Source organism: Meriones unguiculatus, chromosome 9 (genome assembly GCF_030254825.1).
Source record: "Meriones unguiculatus strain TT.TT164.6M chromosome 9, Bangor_MerUng_6.1, whole genome shotgun sequence".
Taxonomy (NCBI): Eukaryota; Metazoa; Chordata; class Mammalia; order Rodentia; family Muridae; genus Meriones; species Meriones unguiculatus.
The window spans coordinates 75,144,096-75,161,187 of NC_083357.1; the positions used below are offsets into that span (position 1 = coordinate 75,144,096).

Sequence of the window (17,092 nt, forward strand, 5' to 3'; positions counted from 1 at the left end):
ACCCAAGCATAGACACACACTCATACACAAAATTTAATTTTTTTTATATACTTTTTAAATCGTCAGGAGCTGAGCAAGGTCACTCTTGTTATCTAAGCACTCAAGGAGGCTGAGGAAGGCGGATTGCTGAAAGTTTGAGTTTCAAGTTGCTCAGGCTACAGAGTGAGACCCTATCTCAAAAATAAGGATTAAATTAAATCATTTCAAAAACACCTGTGTAAAATGACAAAAACGAGAGCACATTTAATTTTAAAATTATAGCTGGAATCAATAATAACCACTGGCCATCTTAAGCCACATGTCCAAATATGTTTCTCAAATGGCTAACGAGTCATAGAGTGAAACCAACATTTGTCAAGGGACAGTGTAACGTACTGATATGCTATGGGTTTTTTTTTTTTTCAAAGTCTATTCTTAGATGTAAAACAAACTCTCCTTAATTAAAACCTTCCATTATAAACACAGTTCCTGAGTGAGTGAGAGAGACCCAGCCAATCCAGTATCAAAGCAAGGCCAAAGGGAACCAGCGCTGGGCCAACCCTCCCCCACCCTAATAGCAAACACGCAACCTTCAACCAAGAAAGAGTTCTAAATTTAGGTTCACGGGAGCTGCGCATCTTAAGCCACATGTAAAGGTTTAGTAAATTATTTATGCCCCCTATCTTTAATAATGAGCCACCATGTTTGACTTGTAATCAAAATGGAAAGAAAGCTGCTATACTTTAAATTACCGCACCAAGAGTCAGACTTTCCAGACTATATTTAGTCCACATTAAAATGGAAGCAAAGACGCAAACCAAGCTAAAAATAAAATGTTCTACAAAGATGAGATTTTTTTTTTCAAATGGATTGAAATTTAGCTTTATTTGGTGCCTTCGATGCTGATATTTAGCAATGCTTTAACTTCGCATTGCTTTGGGAGCCTAACTGCGCACCATCTCAATCTTCTAGAGGGCCGACAAGGCCCGCCTTAGCCAACAAGAGCCACAAACCATCCCACTGGCCACATCCTGCTGGCACTTGATCTTTACGTGGTCCATACGTGAGAAAGGATTTTACATATTTAAACAGGTTGATTTTTTTTTAAGAAGTATTTTTAAACCTGAAAATTTTACGGACATTCCAGTTCCTTAAATGAAGTTTTATTGGAATACAGACACACTCACTTGAGTATTGTCTGTGCCGTTTCACACTACAGGGGCAGAGCTCACTGCTGCGTTGGGATGGCTTGGTTGGATGGGTTTTTTTGTTTGTTCGTCTTTTATTTTTAATTATTTATTTATTTATTTTTGGTTTTTTTTGAGAACAGGGCTTCTCTGTGTAGCCCTGGCTGCCTTGGCACTCACTCTGTAGACCAGGCTGGCCTTGAACTAGGAGATTCACCTGTCTCCACACCCAGCTTAAGGTGTGAAAAATTATATTGATAACTAATGGCTTATCACATTTGACTAAATGGAGAGCACAAGCCAGACACAGTGGATTGTGGAGGAGGACGAGGCAGAGGTGGTGGCAAACGTGGGAGGGGATGGAAGGATGGGGAGCAATGGATCTTGTAAGAGATAAGGGAAAGAACAGAATGAATGCAATGAAAATGCACTGTATGAAATTCTCAAAGAATTAATGAAATGCACTGAAAATTATAAGATGATCATGGCAGCTCATAACAATAACCCCACCTACTCTGAGGGCTGAGACAGGCCTACAAGATGAAGGTCTGTCTACGCAACATAAGAGAACCTCTCGCCAACAATCTTGAAAGAAAGCAAAAACAAGTTGGCAATGAGCCTGCCTCAGTGGTCAAGTGCTTAGCCAGTGTGTTGGCTAATTTTATCAACTTGACACAGGCTAGAGTCGCCTGAGAGGAGGGATTCCCCCCCCCATTGAGAATAATTCCTCTATAAGCCTGGGCTGTTGAGGCAAGCCTGTAGAGCATTTTCTTTGTTAGCGATTGATATGAGAGGCCCCAGCTCATTGTGGGTGGTGCCCTCCCTGGGCTGGTGGTCTGGGGTTCTACAAGAAAGCAGGCTGAGCAAGGCATGTGAAGCAAGCCATTAAGCAGCGCCCCTCCATGCCCTCTGCATCAACTCCTGCCTCCAGGATCCTGCCCTGTTGGAGTTCCTGTCCTGACTTTCTTCCCTGACAGACTATGGATGTGGGAACATAATCCAAATAAACCCTTTCTTCCCCGAGTTGCTTTCAGTCACAGTATTTCATCACAGCAATAGTAAGTGTAACTAGGACTCCTAGCATGCTCAAGGTCCAGGGTTCAAGTCCCAGCACCCCCCCAAAAAAAACCAAAAACAAACAAACAAACAAACAAAAACTAAACTAAAAACAAGAACAACCCTGCATACATTTATGCTGTTTACAATATAATTGAGCTGGGCGCAGTGGAGCAGGCTTGTAATCCCAGGATTCGGGAGGCAGAGGCAGATGGATCTCTGTGAGTTCGAGGCCAGCCTGGTCTACAAAGTCCAGGGCTGTCAAGGCTACACAGAGAAACCCTGTCTTTAAAAAAAAAAAAAAGAAAGAAAGAAAAAAGAAAAAAAAAAGAAAAAGAGAAAAATACAAGAGTTTTTTCATACACACAATAGTGTGAAATCATTAAATGAGACTGCTTATAATTAGCTCTGCATTTTTGTTGTCAGAACATTTAAACTCTAGCAAATTTCACATATGTAACTGTTATTAACTATAATCACCGTGATAGTTACTCTACCTACAGCCCAATCAGTCTCGGTGAAATTTTGCACCCTCTGACCAACATCACTGCACCCCTCTTCCACCTTCCTCCCTGGCCCATCATTCTCAGAGCTGAGGAATTTGTAGGGGATCCTAAATAGCCTGAAACTTAAAATCTTTAGCGCTCTGATCTTGGGAAAAAGCAGACAGAGTGCTGCCCAGATGAACTGGTCAGAAGCAGACGCTCCTCTTTGCTCCCAGCCTGTCTACAGCACTTCATCCTTGCTTCTCTTGTTGCATCTCACTGGGATCTTTACACGAGTCTAATGTTTCCACACAGAACGAAGGCCGAGGACATTTAATGATATTATCTGATTTATTGTTTCGAGGACATTTAATGATATTATCTGGTTTATTGTTTCTGTTTTAAACAGTGCACAGTAACCACCATGACCTCCCAAGTCACTGCCACTTACAAATTGAAAATCAGTGAGCAAGTGCCTCCGGATCTCCTCCACCTAGAAATCATGGTTAAGACAGTAAGAATGATTTTTGGTGGTGAGTGTTTTTGGTTGGTTGGTTTTAATTTACTTGTTTATTCACTTTACATCCTGATCACAGCCCCCCTCCTCCCATTCTCCCCCTCACACACCCTTCCCCCTGCCCCCATTTTCCCTCTCCTTCTCCGAGAAGGGGGAGATCCCCCATGTGTTCTTTGTTTTTGAGACAGGGTCTGACTATGTAGCCCTGGCTGGCCAGGAACTTGCAACATAGACCAGGCTGCAGGCTGGCTTCAAACTCACAGAGATCCACCTGCCTCTGCCTCTCAAGTGCTAGGATCAAAGGTGTGCATCACCACATCAGACAATAATGCTTTAATTGCATAAACTGTATTTCATAAAGGAACAAAAACAAAACTCAATATTGCCTCACCATAATGCTACAGAAGTGTGTTTATGACAAACTTTCATGATAAATTAAAGTCAATATACTCATGAGGTGTATTCTGTGTTTAGGTACATTTTTTCCCTAATTTAGAAAATAACTTATAGCCATTTAGAATTAATATACGAATATATATAAATGTCAAACAAATGAGAGCTTGGTTACCTAATCAGGAGATTATCTTTGACATACAAAGCTTCCTGACCTTGGCCAAGATAATTCAATGGCTGAAAGTGACTGAGACAGGTCTCCTGTGTTTGCGCCACTGTGTGAGAGCTGCCCATGCCGTCTGCAAGCTGAGCGTTGCAGCAACCTCCGCCACTGCTGCAGACTGAAAGATCACTGCACTCACATGCCAGCAAAAGGCACACAGTCTCCTTCGCGTTCCAAACTGTTGTCTCAGACTGCCTCGTTGTCAATGAAATGCCTATGAAAGGCTGTACAGCACCATGCCTCCATGGGGATTCCACCCCACAGGAGTAAAGGGCCAGGTGTGATGGCACACACCTGTAATCCCAGGCACTCAGGGAGGCAGAGGCAGGCGGATCGCAGTGAGTTCTAGTCCAGCCTAGTCTACAAAGCGAGTCCAGGACAGCCAAGCTACACAAAAGAAATCCTGTCCTCGAAAAACCAAAAAGAAGCCAGAGAAGAAACAGCAACTGCTCCCTCTGGGTTTTTTCACACCAACATCACTTTCACTCCTGCAGGGTGTTTTGCCTTTGGGAAATTAAGCTGGATACAAAATTATCTGTTTAGCACATGGGAACCTAGATGTAACTACCTGAAGTTCTACTCAGCTAAGAGGAAGGAGAAAAGATACAAGTGAAAAATAGAGAAAGAAAGTAATAGATAGATAGATAGATAGATAGATACAAAAGATGTACTAAAAAACCATGGAGAAAAATGGAAAGGGAAAAGGGAACAAAAACCACACATTCAGCAAGGAGAGGTGAGGAGAGAGAATCAGCACTTGCCTCCAAATGGCAGTCTTATTTCCCTTGGGCTGGGGCAGGCAGATGCCTAGCATGTGTGGGGTTCTGGGTTCCATCTTCAGCACCTCTTTTTCTGTCTCTCTGTCTCTGTCTCTCTCTGTCTCTTTCTCTTTCTCTCTCTCACACACACAGAGGTCTTATTCTTTACATAAAAAGTTTGCATATTCACTCCAAAAATAAAAAAATTCTGAGAATATAGTATGCTGTCCTAAAACAGCCAACTCCCTTCCACCAAGAGCTGATTAATTACATGATCACATACCATGTGATGTTCAACCAAATGACACTTCTTACACATTTTTGAACTGCTGAGAGCAACTTCGTACAGCTCAACTGAATACTCTCACTAAAAAGGATCAAGTAAATATACAGAAAACCCTTAGAGAATAGTCCCAGTAGCATTTTTAAATAGTTATATATTTATATTGCAGTATATATACTTCTATACATATACATATTTATATGTATGAATACCTATGGATATAGAAATAGACAGGGATGTTTTCTATGTATCTTCTTTTTTTGAGAGAGAGAGAGCGCATCTCACTATGCTACCCAGGCTAGCCTTGATCTTGAGGCAATCCTGCCGCCTCAGTGTCCCCAGTGCTGGGATTACAGGTGTATGCCAGGATACTTGGCTATCTTTTAAAAATGTATAAGTGGATTACTATATTTACACACATAATATGTATCGATATGCCCTTACATGTGTGTTATGCATATACGATACACAGCACCTGTAAGTGCATGGAATCTTTCCGGAAGCACCCCAAGAAAATGTCACCCATGACTGCATCTGAGAGGGAAAGCGGAGTTCGCCGATGAGCTGGGGTTTGCTTTTCATGGCTATGATCCCATCAACGTATAGTCTCTTGTACTGTTAGTATGTCTGACTATATGCATGTATTAAGGTTGTTTTGCGACAGGGTCTGACAGTGTAGACCAGGCTACAGTCAAATTTACCAGCCTCTATCCTCAGCCTCCTGAGTGGTGTAATTAAGATACCCACTGCCAGCTTGTATGACTTTTTCAATTAGGAAAATGTCTAGATACTTTTCAAATGTCTCAAGTAACTCCATGTCCATTTTAACATACAAATAATTTAAAATATTGTTAAGTATTTACGCCAAGGACACTTCAAATGAGGTTAATTACTTAAATTCCAGACTTCTGTTTGTTTGATTTTGGGTCCCCAGCTGGCCTGGAACTCCAGGCCATGAAAATGAGGATGACCTTGAAGTCCTGACCCCCCTGTTTCTTTCTTCCTCCTGAGTATCAGAATTACAGGTGTGTGCCACTCACCTTTCTAAGTAATGCTGGGAATCGAACCCAGGGCTTTATACATGCTAGCAGGCACTCTCCCAATGAGCTACTTTCCCGGCCCAAACTGCTGTTCTTCACTATACACTGCCTGCCACACAGCTTCAGGATCATGATGATCTTAAATGGGAACTACGTAGCTGTGTCTCAGTGATAATGTTCACATGACAAGCACTTAATTACGCAGTTATACTGGAGAGATGTATGTGTATGTATGCATGTGTGCGGAGGTCAAGGTCACATGTCTTCTTTGATTGCTTTGTTCTTTAGTTTTTGAGACAGGATTGTTCCCTGAACCTGGAATTTGATTGGATTTGACTGACTTGGCCAGTGACCCCCAGGGATCCCCCCATGTCCACCTCCCCAACACCTGGCTTTTTCAAACATGGTGTCTGAATGTTTTTCAAACATCATCTGAATGAGAACGTCCTCTACTTGGTCCTGGGTTGGTGGCATTAAGGCAGCTTAGGAGATTCCTGTCTGGAGGAAGTAGTCCCTGAGGGCACGGTTGTGGGAGTTTAAAGCTTCACACCACTCCTGGTTCGCTCTCTCTGCTTCCTGCTTCCAGTTCAACACATGACAGCTTCCTGCTTCTGCAGTCCCACCCCACCAAAACAATCTCATACCGGATCGACAACCGAAAGCCAAAACAAGCTTCTATACGAGAACAGAACAGAAAAGTAACAAAGACACACGGCTAAGGGGGTGCCCTGAAATAGTTTCAACCTCCACGAACAACGCATTCACCTACAGACTATCTGTATACATCCTCAGTCAGGAGCATATTTACACATCTATGTGTGTAAGCATGTATTGTGTAAGTGTGTGAATGCAGAATTTGGTGGGTTTCAATGCATCTTCAGGATATATGAGCAAGAACAATCAGTGTTGTCTCAAAAGCAACTAAGCTTTGAGCTAGATCTGGGGCATGAGCCTCTCCTCCCACCTCTCCCGTCTTACGCCCCTGTGGAAAAGAGGAGGAAATAGCTACATTTTTCTGACGGTGCTTCTCCTCTTACCTGAATAATTCCCAAAAAGGAACCTGTTGTTTGCTACCTTTAGTAGTTCTACTTGTATTAACTCCCCACTGACCTCACCTTCTTCTGAGGTGCATATAAGAGCCACAGCAATGAAATTTACAGCGTATGTTACAGTCTGGACTGCAGGAGGTAGGGTCCTAGGCTGAGGCCCCCTAGCCTTGGCAACTTAATTCTCTGGCCTCAGATGCTTGTATTTTAAAACATCTGACATGAATACTAACATATGAGCAAGTATAAAATACAGACTTTCTGATATTGTGATATGAATATCAGAAGCAGTATTCCAAGGCTTGATAATTAGCCATTCTTGCGGCAAACCTTTATCAGAAAGTCAAAGAGAAAACAAAAATGTTTTACATTTATTTTAGTCTTCGTAAACATGCTTTACCCCATAATTAAAGAATATATTAGCTACGACCTCATGTTCATTAAACCTACAAATTTTAGTAGTACTTTCTAACAAATTTGTTGTTCAACTTTATTTCCTCAATTCAACTTATAACCATTCAATTTTTTTTTCAAATAGCATAAATTTTACTAGCCAATCTTGATATTAATATGCATGGATTTTTGACCACTGCATTTAAAGGGCAATGCTGTTTCATTTTTTTTAAACCTGCCATTTTTCTCTTTAACTCTGTTTTACAGGTTTTTTAGATTAAGATTTCAGATGTTAAAAGCACTGTTAGTAAAGACTCTATACTGGTTAGCTTTAATCTTCAAAAAAAAAAGAAAATCCTAATTCCCAAATTGTAACAAATGTTATAAAACTCAAAATCCATCTCCGTTAAAATTAGTTCCCAGATGTTGAGAGTAAAACCGCTGAGGCAACTGTTGACTCTAGTAACTATGTCTTTTCAGCCAGTCATTTGTGCGTCTACTTAATTTTTGAAGTTAGCCAGCGCTAAAACAAACATTAATCCAAACTGTTTCCAAGTAAGACCCTCATAAGCCTTGGGACGCTAATTTCCAGGAAAATAACTGTACAATGAATTAACCTTCCGCAAGGACATCATTAACGGGATCATCCACTGATTTAATCGGTTCCCTACTCAAATTCTTCCTTTAACTCTTTCACCAAAAGCACCAGCACACCCTGCAAACACCCTGAAGGCGTAACTTGTGATAAACCCCTGAGCTCTGCACTTTGTGGGAACCTGCCACGCAGAAGCCTAGCCAACCTGTTCGCACAGCACACCAGAGAAACTGAGGGAGAGGAGCCAGCAGCCTGCTGCGGGTGAAGACGCAAGGCGGCGGCGGGCACAGGTCTTCCAGCGCGCGCGGCGCGGGGGAGGCGAGAAACCACACTCCTCTAAGTTCCCGAAGTGGGAACGCGCCGCCGGGCTTCAACTTTCTCCCACGCTCCAAGCCGCTTCTCTAACTGCTAACCGAGAGTTCTGGAACACACCCTGGACGTGTCCAACCCCTACGGCAGGAATCCCTGATGCTAGTCCAGCCCCAGGGCTGAGGCCCCGCCCTCGCGCCCCTCCTCCGGATACTGGTTCCCGGGATCTCCCCTCGTGCTCCCTCCACCCACGGCCCTCCCGCAGGCCCCCAGCCCAGCCTCACCTTGGTCCGGATCTGTCCAGAGGTGGACACTTTGCGGATCAGCTTCTGGGGTCCCTCCTGCTCCGCTTCACTGTCAGACGAATCCTCTCCGGGTCCCGCAGCGGTGGGGGAAACCGCGCTGGCCCCGGGGGCCGCTCCTCCTTGTGGGTGGTGCTGGCTGCCAGCCCCGGCCATCCTCTCCGATTCCTGCGGGGACACAGCAGCGCCCCGAGGGGCTGTGGTCAATGGCTGGGCTCTGCCCGAGCGCCCGAACCCAGCGCCTAGCTGGCGCCATCTTTCGCGGTCCCCACCGCGCAGCGCAGGGGACCCGGGACACCACGCCGCCCTTGCCGAGACCACCTGGTTCCTCTGTTTGCTTCACGCTTGCTCACCCAGCCTTGGGATGTTCTGGGGTTGCGCCCCAAGACAGGACCAACACCGGAATGAAAGGATGGAGGTCGCATTAAGGCTCGGACAACCTCCCTCTTGCTCCTTCTAGGGTCTGGAGGGCTCAGAAGGAATAGAGGGCAGAGATGGGCAGGGGCGTGCCACAGCAGGTCGGGCAGCGGAGATGCTCCTCCCCTAGTTCTAAGCAGCAGAGGGGAAGGCTCCTGCGGCAAGGGGGGCATATGGAGCTTCCTCCTACGTCCTGGGGGTGCACCCCTGGACCCCAAGTCTCTCCACATACCCGGGCCTTGTGGCACCATTCCAGCTAAGTAAAAGTTCCTTCTGCCCGGGAGATGAACTGGGTCTCAGGACCCTCGGCACCACCGCCGGGACCTTACCTCTCCCACCTCTGCCCAAGGAGTTCGGGTCCTTTCAGCCTCCTCTACTGTGGCGTTTAGTTTCGGGCCCACCCCCATCCGGCGCACACGGAAGAGGAGAGCATTTTCCGGGAGGTTCAGCTCCGCTCTGAGAACTTTTCGTTCAGAAAGAGCGATTCCCTTTGGCTAACAGGAAGCTGGGAAGGGCGTGGAGAGAGCGCAGAAACAAGAGAGGACAGGCAGCTCGAGACGACAACTCGCTGCAAAGAAACGTCTGAGCTGGAGCGCTCGTCCGGAATGCCTGGAAAGAACGCACGCGGCCACACGAACGAAGAACCAGGCGGAGAGAAAAAAATACATATACACACGTACGCACGAGAGAGCGTCACTCCCTAGTCCGGACTGAGCCAAGAATCCACAGGCTGTTTGTAACCTTGACTCTGGAGGCGTCCCTAGTCGACTTGCTTAAACACAGCGCTGTGGCTAGGAAGAGCAGCCTCGCTGCACTGAGTACAAGCTCAACCTCAACAATCCTATTCAGGTGGGGGGGGGGGAAGGGGGGACCCCTGAGGGAAAAGATACTAAAGAACAAGTCTGCTGTCAACCAATGAGAACTTTACACTGCTGTTACAGTTAAGTAACAAGTCCCTAGAGGATTCTGGGGGCTCTCCTTTGGTGGAGCAATCTTTTTAGCCTTTGCCCTTCAGGTTCCTCTCCTATTCTGTCGGATGGCCGTGACATTGAGAGCGCCTGCAAACTAAGAATCTGGGTTTTTCTTTCTTTCCCAGGTGCAAACTTAAGCCCAACAATGATTCCGCTCAGCATCAGGGCTGCCAGCTCTAGGACATTTTTAACTACACTAAAAATGTGAAATGCGTTTCAGTCCTTCAGTATGAGCCATGTTACTTAAACACAAAGACAACCTCTCATGCCTCAGCTATTTCCTCTAGGAAAGGAAGGAGAAGGGTGAAATGGACTTCAAGAGTACTTATGGTCCTATAATATGAAATTCTGTACCTACAATAATACTGCTGGGAAAGTTTTAAGAGAAAAATAACATTAAACAACAGCCTTGGCCGGGAATACAGTCACTACTAGAGTTTGTGCCTAGAGTACAGAAGGCCCAACCGTCACAGCCCAAAACAAAATAATGCCTTTTTAGTGACCTTCATCCTGGTCTGGCTACTTGGTCACAGACAAGTCTAATGATCTGGCAGCACAAAGACCCCTAGTAAAGGGCCGTTAAAAAGAACATAGTTCATACTTCCCTTTTAATGTGAAGAAGACACTGAGGGCACAAGCTGGGACCAAAGTTTAAAAATAAAATGTGATTTTGATTCTAATGTTATCTTCACCACACTGTATATACCTAAAGGTCAGTTTGGCTGTACTTCAATCCGCACATTAAACTTTCAGGTTTTACATAGCAACATTTTCCAGAATCCAGGCAAGGGTGATGGGACTGAAAGGTAGTCTATCACCCATGCCTGTTTTGTGAAAAAGGAGGATTACATTTCTTACTCTTTAAAAGGATGCTGATTGCTTAAATAAACTGCGCAGCTTCACATCCAAGAGGTCGGCAATTCCCCAAAGTGCAGGTATTTGTGACTTGGAAAAACGTGGCCTTGCTGCCAGCTCTGCTCTATACAGAATTCGGTAGCAAGTTTCTGAGGCTTGTGACTTCGAAAGCAAAGCCAGTCTAAGCCTGCTCCAGCTATAAAAACTGGCTGCAGCTCTACCACATCTGCAGCTGTAGAGGAAACCCAGGATGAGACTACTGTGGAGGCAAAGGAAGGAATGCTGCCTCATTTCCCACAAAAGGCAGCTCAGGAAAAACCCTGGTGGAAACCCATCTCTTCTGAGAAACTTTCAAGGAATCCAAAATTTAAAATACTATCTGACCCATGGACTGCTACTCTTAGGGATAAATGTCCACAATGTATATTTAATCTAACTGCAATCCATGTCACCTTCACCTTTTCTTTGTTTAGGGTTTGTTTTTTGTCTTTGTTTTTGTTTTTGTTTTGTTTTGTTTTGTATTGAGATAGCACCATAGCACACCTCAGGCTGTCTTGGAGCATATTGCATAGCCCAATCTGACTTTGAGTTTACGGCAGTCTCCTGCATCAGCCTCTATTTCTCAAAATGGTTACTGAAATTTCAAATATGTAGCATATTGTCTCATTTGATTTATAAAAGCTCCTTGACATTTCCCTTAGTATTTTAGATTTTCAAATAATTTCTTCTTCATTGCTTGCGAATTCCTTCTTCTCACTCTCATTTGAGAACTTTGTTGATGAGCCATGGTGGTTAATACCTTTAATCCCAGCACTCTGGAGGCAGAAACAGGCCAGTCTCCAGAAGTCTGGGGCCAGCCTGGGCTATACAGTCTCAACAGGCTAAACCCTGTTTCAGAAAAAATAAAAATAAAAAAAAAAAACTCATGTGGAACATATCACCAATTCTGTTTAAAGTTTGCATACAGGAGGATGAAGTACATGGACTGCCAAGAACTTGAAGCCAGCCGCGGTTACATGGTGAGTAACAGGCCCACCAGGGCTATACAGCTGAATAGATCTTGTCTCCAACAGAACAACAGTAACAAAAACCCTTCGCCTTACACTGCATAGATGTTACAGTCAGGATTAAATGGAAATAAGTGAAGCTGCCCACCACTTGATTCTCTACTTAGTAGGTGCCATACTCCATTAAGGGGGGAAAAAAGGCGCCGAAAGATTGGTCAAAGCCAAACACTGCTCTGACTACAACGTTTGTGAACACTGGATTACCATCTAGAGAGATATTCTGAATTAATCAGCCACTAACGACAAGCAGGATCATTAGTCACGTAAAGTGTCCAATCACACGTTCCATGGCTTTACATGCAATCATGATGTAACAGAAGGGTTGCATGTCGTACCATGTTCCAGGACTCGTGTTTGCTGATTGGTACAGAACCCCAGGACCCTGCAGACTGCACAAGCACAGGCCTGGGAGGCCACTGTGACTGCAGTGAGGAACTGTTTCCACAATATACTGTCTATTTTCTATTCAGAATTTAACATTCAAATTGTTTACCCTGTCGAAATTTTCTTAGTTGCTATCTGGGTGACAACAAATTCCAAGAGCAACGGCTCTGTCAATTACGGGAACGTACTGACACCCCTGCACACAATGCAGAAACCTCTCATCACCCTGGCATAAAGTGCAACTATGAAACCTCTTGCTTATATTTTGGCCTTTTTGCTTCAAAACCCTTCCCTTTCCATGCGTCTGTTGGTTCTGGACTGTTAACGAGTATGATGTTGGCTGGTAATGCTAACTTGTACAAAACCACTTGAAAAAAAAATAATTTTGGGACTGAAGCATATTCAGGCTTCCCTCCACCAAAAAAAAAAAAAAGAAAGAAAGAAAGAAAAGAAAAACGTATTTTGTAAATATTCCTACATGTTTCAAATGAGCTAGAATTCTAACTCTCTATCCACTACCCACTCCCACCCAAGAATAAGGACTGCTTTGCTGAATATCTTCCTGCCCACTCATTCCCAACTTCAAAATACATTGATTCTGCTTGTTTGTTTGTTTGTTTGTTTGTTTTAGGGATGGTAGGGACAAACCCAGGGTATTGCATAGGCACTGCGCTCTATCCCGGAGCTACATGCTAGCTAGGCTCCAATTACTTTCCACAGGGTGTCTCTGTGCAGTCTTGGCTGTCCTGAAACTCACTCTGTCAACCAGGCTGGCCTCTAACTCACAGAGATCCGCCTGCCTCTGCCTCTCAAGTGCTGGGATTCAAGGTGCACCACCACTGCCAGACTCCAATGGCTTTCTTTATTTCCTTTTTGGATTCAGAGTCTCCATATGTAGCCCATGCTGTCCCCACACTCTAGGCCCACCTTGCACACCTGATTGTTTGGATTACAGGTGGCCAGTACCACGCTCAACTCCCCAAATGCTTTCTTATTTGAAATTTAGGTTGTGCCTTTATTCACTAACACCTCACGGTATTCCAAAGAAAACTGAGGAACTTAAGTGCTAGCGAATATCTTCCTTAGGCTCAATACTTAACCAGAGTAATGCAAAATTAAGCTAATTTGTGTCCAAATGTTCTGATTTAACTAAATAACTTAATTTCATTCCCTCACAGAAAGAATGTCATGAAGTCCCAGAAACTCCCTTGGGCCCAGGCATGAGTATACTTTAGCCAAGTACTGTTTCTTTTCAAGTAGCCACATTAATCTCCAAGGAATCCTTTGCTTTTCTGTCTGAATAGTAAAAAAATCATACCATCACAGTTCAGGCTCCATGGGGGCGGGGGGAGTGAGAAAACAAATTCTTACATGCATGCTGTCACATGCCGTAATAATGCAGTAATACTGTTTATTCAACACTTGAGTCCCTTTTTATAAATGGAAATGTGCAAGCTCGTGTGGAAAAGTATTAAATTGCCTATATTTAAATTCTTAAAAGCTTTTAAAGAACTCAAAATTGGAACCCAAGTGAAAACAGGTTTGTTTTCTTTGCTGTTGTTTCATTTTGTGTTTAAGAGCAAGCGGAAGGAATTATTTTGGCTCTGAGGATAAAAGCCTCTCCCTGGGGAAGGCATGGCAGCTGAGGTTCCACCTTTGGGAGCCACAGCACTGTGTGACCGTGTGTGGGGGGGGGGGGATGAGAGAGAGAGACTATATAGGCTAACAATTCATTTTCTAAGTATACTGTGTGCTGCATGACTGTATGTCATATAGGTTTGTTTTTAAGGAGCCAGAATTCACTTCATTCAGATTCTTGAGGTCACCAAAGTTAAAGAACCTGGTTTTTGAGAACTTTATGCGGCCTGGGAGTCCCCGGCCAGCCTGGGCAACCCAGTAAATCCCAAACAGCCTGGAGTGCCGCACTCTGACCCAAACTCGAAGAAACAAAACCGACTCCGATGGGCCCAGTGTTCCTTCAAAGCATATTTAGATTAAATTAACACCAACCTCTTTGCTCCACAAGCCAAAAAATATATATATAACATTTAAAGATTTTCCTCTAATGCAGTCTTCCTTTTTCTTGTATACGCTTTTAGTACTGTAGGTAACTCAACTTTCTTAAGGAATTATATTCTAAAAATGCTTAAACATTGTAGTCATTACACAAGGTTCAGGATAAAATCACTAATGTGAAACGTTTTATCACACATACTTGGAATAGATTTCGCTCTTTATCTAATAAGACTGTGAGCTTCTTCGGGACAGCGCTTGTCTGCGCGTTAACAGCTTGCTCAACCGTCAAAGAACATGATAGGTGCTGGATAAAAAAAAAAAATCCGAATAAAATGCCTTAGCCACTTAAATACGTCTACTTTTGAAGAGTTCGGCAATTTAGCTGGTATCAATGCTCCTTCTCACATCTCTGTGAAGGCTTTACTTTAAAAGTTCACTAGTCCGGGGTCTAGTGCTGAATATTTTCTTGGAGACTAAGAAAGAACACATTTGAGACGAAAGATTTTTCTGACTGCAAAGTAGCCCTGACACTGAGCCCCCAGCAAGCACTACGCAAAATTCGGGGTTTCCCACTGTGAGTGGCGCAGGCCATAGCACTTTTTACATGGTAAAGTTCAAAACAGGTCACCGGATTTAATTCCCAGCGATGTTAAATGTCAAGACTGAACTGTATTTTTAACCAGGAATAGCTTGCTCCCTGACGACGATCGCAACAGAAAACGAGCAGATGTGCTACCCAACGCGCAGAGTCACAGAAAGCCAAGGCAGCTGCAGATGGATCAAAGTCGAAGGACACTCCTGAAAGGTCAGGAGGCAGCTGAACGCACCCTGGCAAAGGGGCTGGAAGCCTACGGGTCAGAAAAGGAGAAGCCAGCCTGGCACCTGACCTACACGCTTTCAACAGGCAGAGGGCCCGCCTGAGCAGACTCAGGAAGTCCCTGGAAAAACATCATCCGAACAGCACCGCAGCACGGATGAAGCCAGAAACCGTGGACCAGGCTCCTCAGACAGATTCACAACGTCAACCAAACTAACAAATACGCAGGCAGGGCGCGCGGCGCCAAAATCCATTGCCCACTCAAGATTCCAGGGTTCTGCGTGGGACGGGGATCCCTGGGAGGAGTCCCTGGAGGGGATGGGCACCGGAGGGTTCCGTGTGAGACGCAAGAAAGAAGTTAAAGGAATTAGGGAACAAACCCGAAGACCACGACTCACACACAGCAACACCCTGGCTCCCTAAAACGACTCGACCTCTGCGCGGCGCGTGCTGGGAAACCCAGGGGAAAGGCGAAGTTAGCCAGGCGTCGCTGCAGCCCGGGCCAAGCCCCCTGACCCCAGGGGCAGCCCGGGACAGCCGCGGCTACCCAAGTCGGAGGCGTGGCTCCAGGCTGCTGACAGCCACCGGCCTCCCCAGGCGCCGGTCCTAGGGAACCTGCGCGCCCAGGTGCCCGCCAGGGCGCGGTCAAGAGGTGAGCCGCGTCCGCTCCCGGCGCCACCCGCTGATCCGAGCAGCCCCGCCGCCGCCTCCTCTCCACGCTCGGGCACCAAGCGCTAAGTCGGGAAGCGGATGAGGAGGCGCGGAAACGGTCCTCGAAGGACCGTCGCCAGTAGGCCCCCTCGGGGAAGGGCTCCAGCCGGCCGGACAAAGGCGCTCCGGGCGGCGCACAAGGAGGAGCCCGGGCGCCGGGAGGAAGCGCAGCCCCGGCTGGGAAGCAGCTGGAGACCTCATCCCGGAGCGCTTCCTGAACGGAACCCGGGCCGGGATGGGGACGGGGATGGGGGGTGGGGGTGGGAGAAACCAGGAGCGAGGACGAGCGGGAGGGGTGGGCGAGCGCGCGCGGTACCCACCGGGTCCTCCCAGGCCGGGCTGCGGGCTCCGGGAGCGGGGCGCACGTGCTGCGGCTCCATCGCGCCGGCCCGCGCCCGCTGGCCCGCCCGGAGCGCACGGACACGGGCCCCCGCCGCCGCCTCCGCCTCCGCCGCCGCCGCCTCCCTCGCCGCGATCCCTGTCGCTGCCGCCTCGGCTTCCCCTCCCCGGCCCGGGGCCAGCCGCCGGCCCTCCCGCGCTCTCCGGCTTCCGCCGAGCTCTGCCCGCCCCCGCGCCGGTCCCTTCCTCCGCCGCCGCCTCCGCAGCCGCCTGAGTCCCGCTCCCCGGCGCGGCCGCCGAGCGCTCGGCTCCCCAAGCCGCCGCCGCCGCCACCAGCGCCGCCGCCGCCGCCACCTCCCACGGCCGCGGGCTCCGCCCCTCGCCCTCCTGTCCCCGCCCCTCGCGCCCTCCTCTTTCCGCCCCTCCCCCAGCCGCCCCTCCCGGCGGGCGGCCCGGGGACGCACGTGACCCCCCCCGCCAGGCCTTATAAGGCGCTGGAACCGAAAGCGGCCACCACCGGGTGGTCACGGGCACCGGGCGGTGACGGCGCGCAGAGGGGGCGAGCCGGGGAGCCGGGTGGTTCGCCCCGGGGCATTGGTCCCGGCGCCCCTCTCCCTCGCCCCGTCTCCCGGGGTGCCTGGAGCCCCCGCCGGCCGCCTCCTCCGGGAGCCGAGGCCGGAGCCAATTGCTCACCACGGTCCCCGGCTTCAAGGGAGCGAGGCTGCGCTTCGCACCCCTGAGCCGCCACCCAGGCACCCATCTCCAGGGGCGCTTTAACTCTGAGCGGCTGGGACGGCTGGCTGGGCTTTGGCCGTCTGCAAGAAGAGTTGTCCGTCTGGGAGGTGGGGGGATGCCCTGCTTTTGTTCATTTTTCCCCCCCTATGGCCAAACGGTTTTGTGGAAAGACCCCCAGCTCAGGAGCCAGCCGGTCTGCGGTCCGCTGCGGCGC

The 17,092-nt window shown here is 47.3% G+C and overlaps 1 protein-coding gene across 6 annotated transcripts in view; it reads right to left on the bottom strand.

Annotated features, from left to right (window-relative positions):
* Positions 1 to 16,473, bottom strand: part of Dgkh (diacylglycerol kinase eta) — a 168,816-nt gene extending 152,343 nt beyond the window's left edge. For 2 of the 6 annotated variants that reach the window (XM_021657592.2, XM_021657590.2), the window contains exons 1-2: positions 16,125 to 16,473; positions 8,549 to 8,734 (exon numbers count right to left, since the gene is read on the bottom strand). In XM_021657592.2, the coding sequence (XP_021513267.1) occupies positions 8,549 to 8,734; positions 16,125 to 16,184 (246 nt within the window). In that variant the 5' untranslated portion in view covers positions 16,185 to 16,473. The other 4 variants (XM_060391481.1, XM_060391479.1, XM_060391482.1 and 1 more) reach the window with 3 other exon arrangements.
* Positions 16,474 to 17,092: the final 619 nt, after the last annotated feature.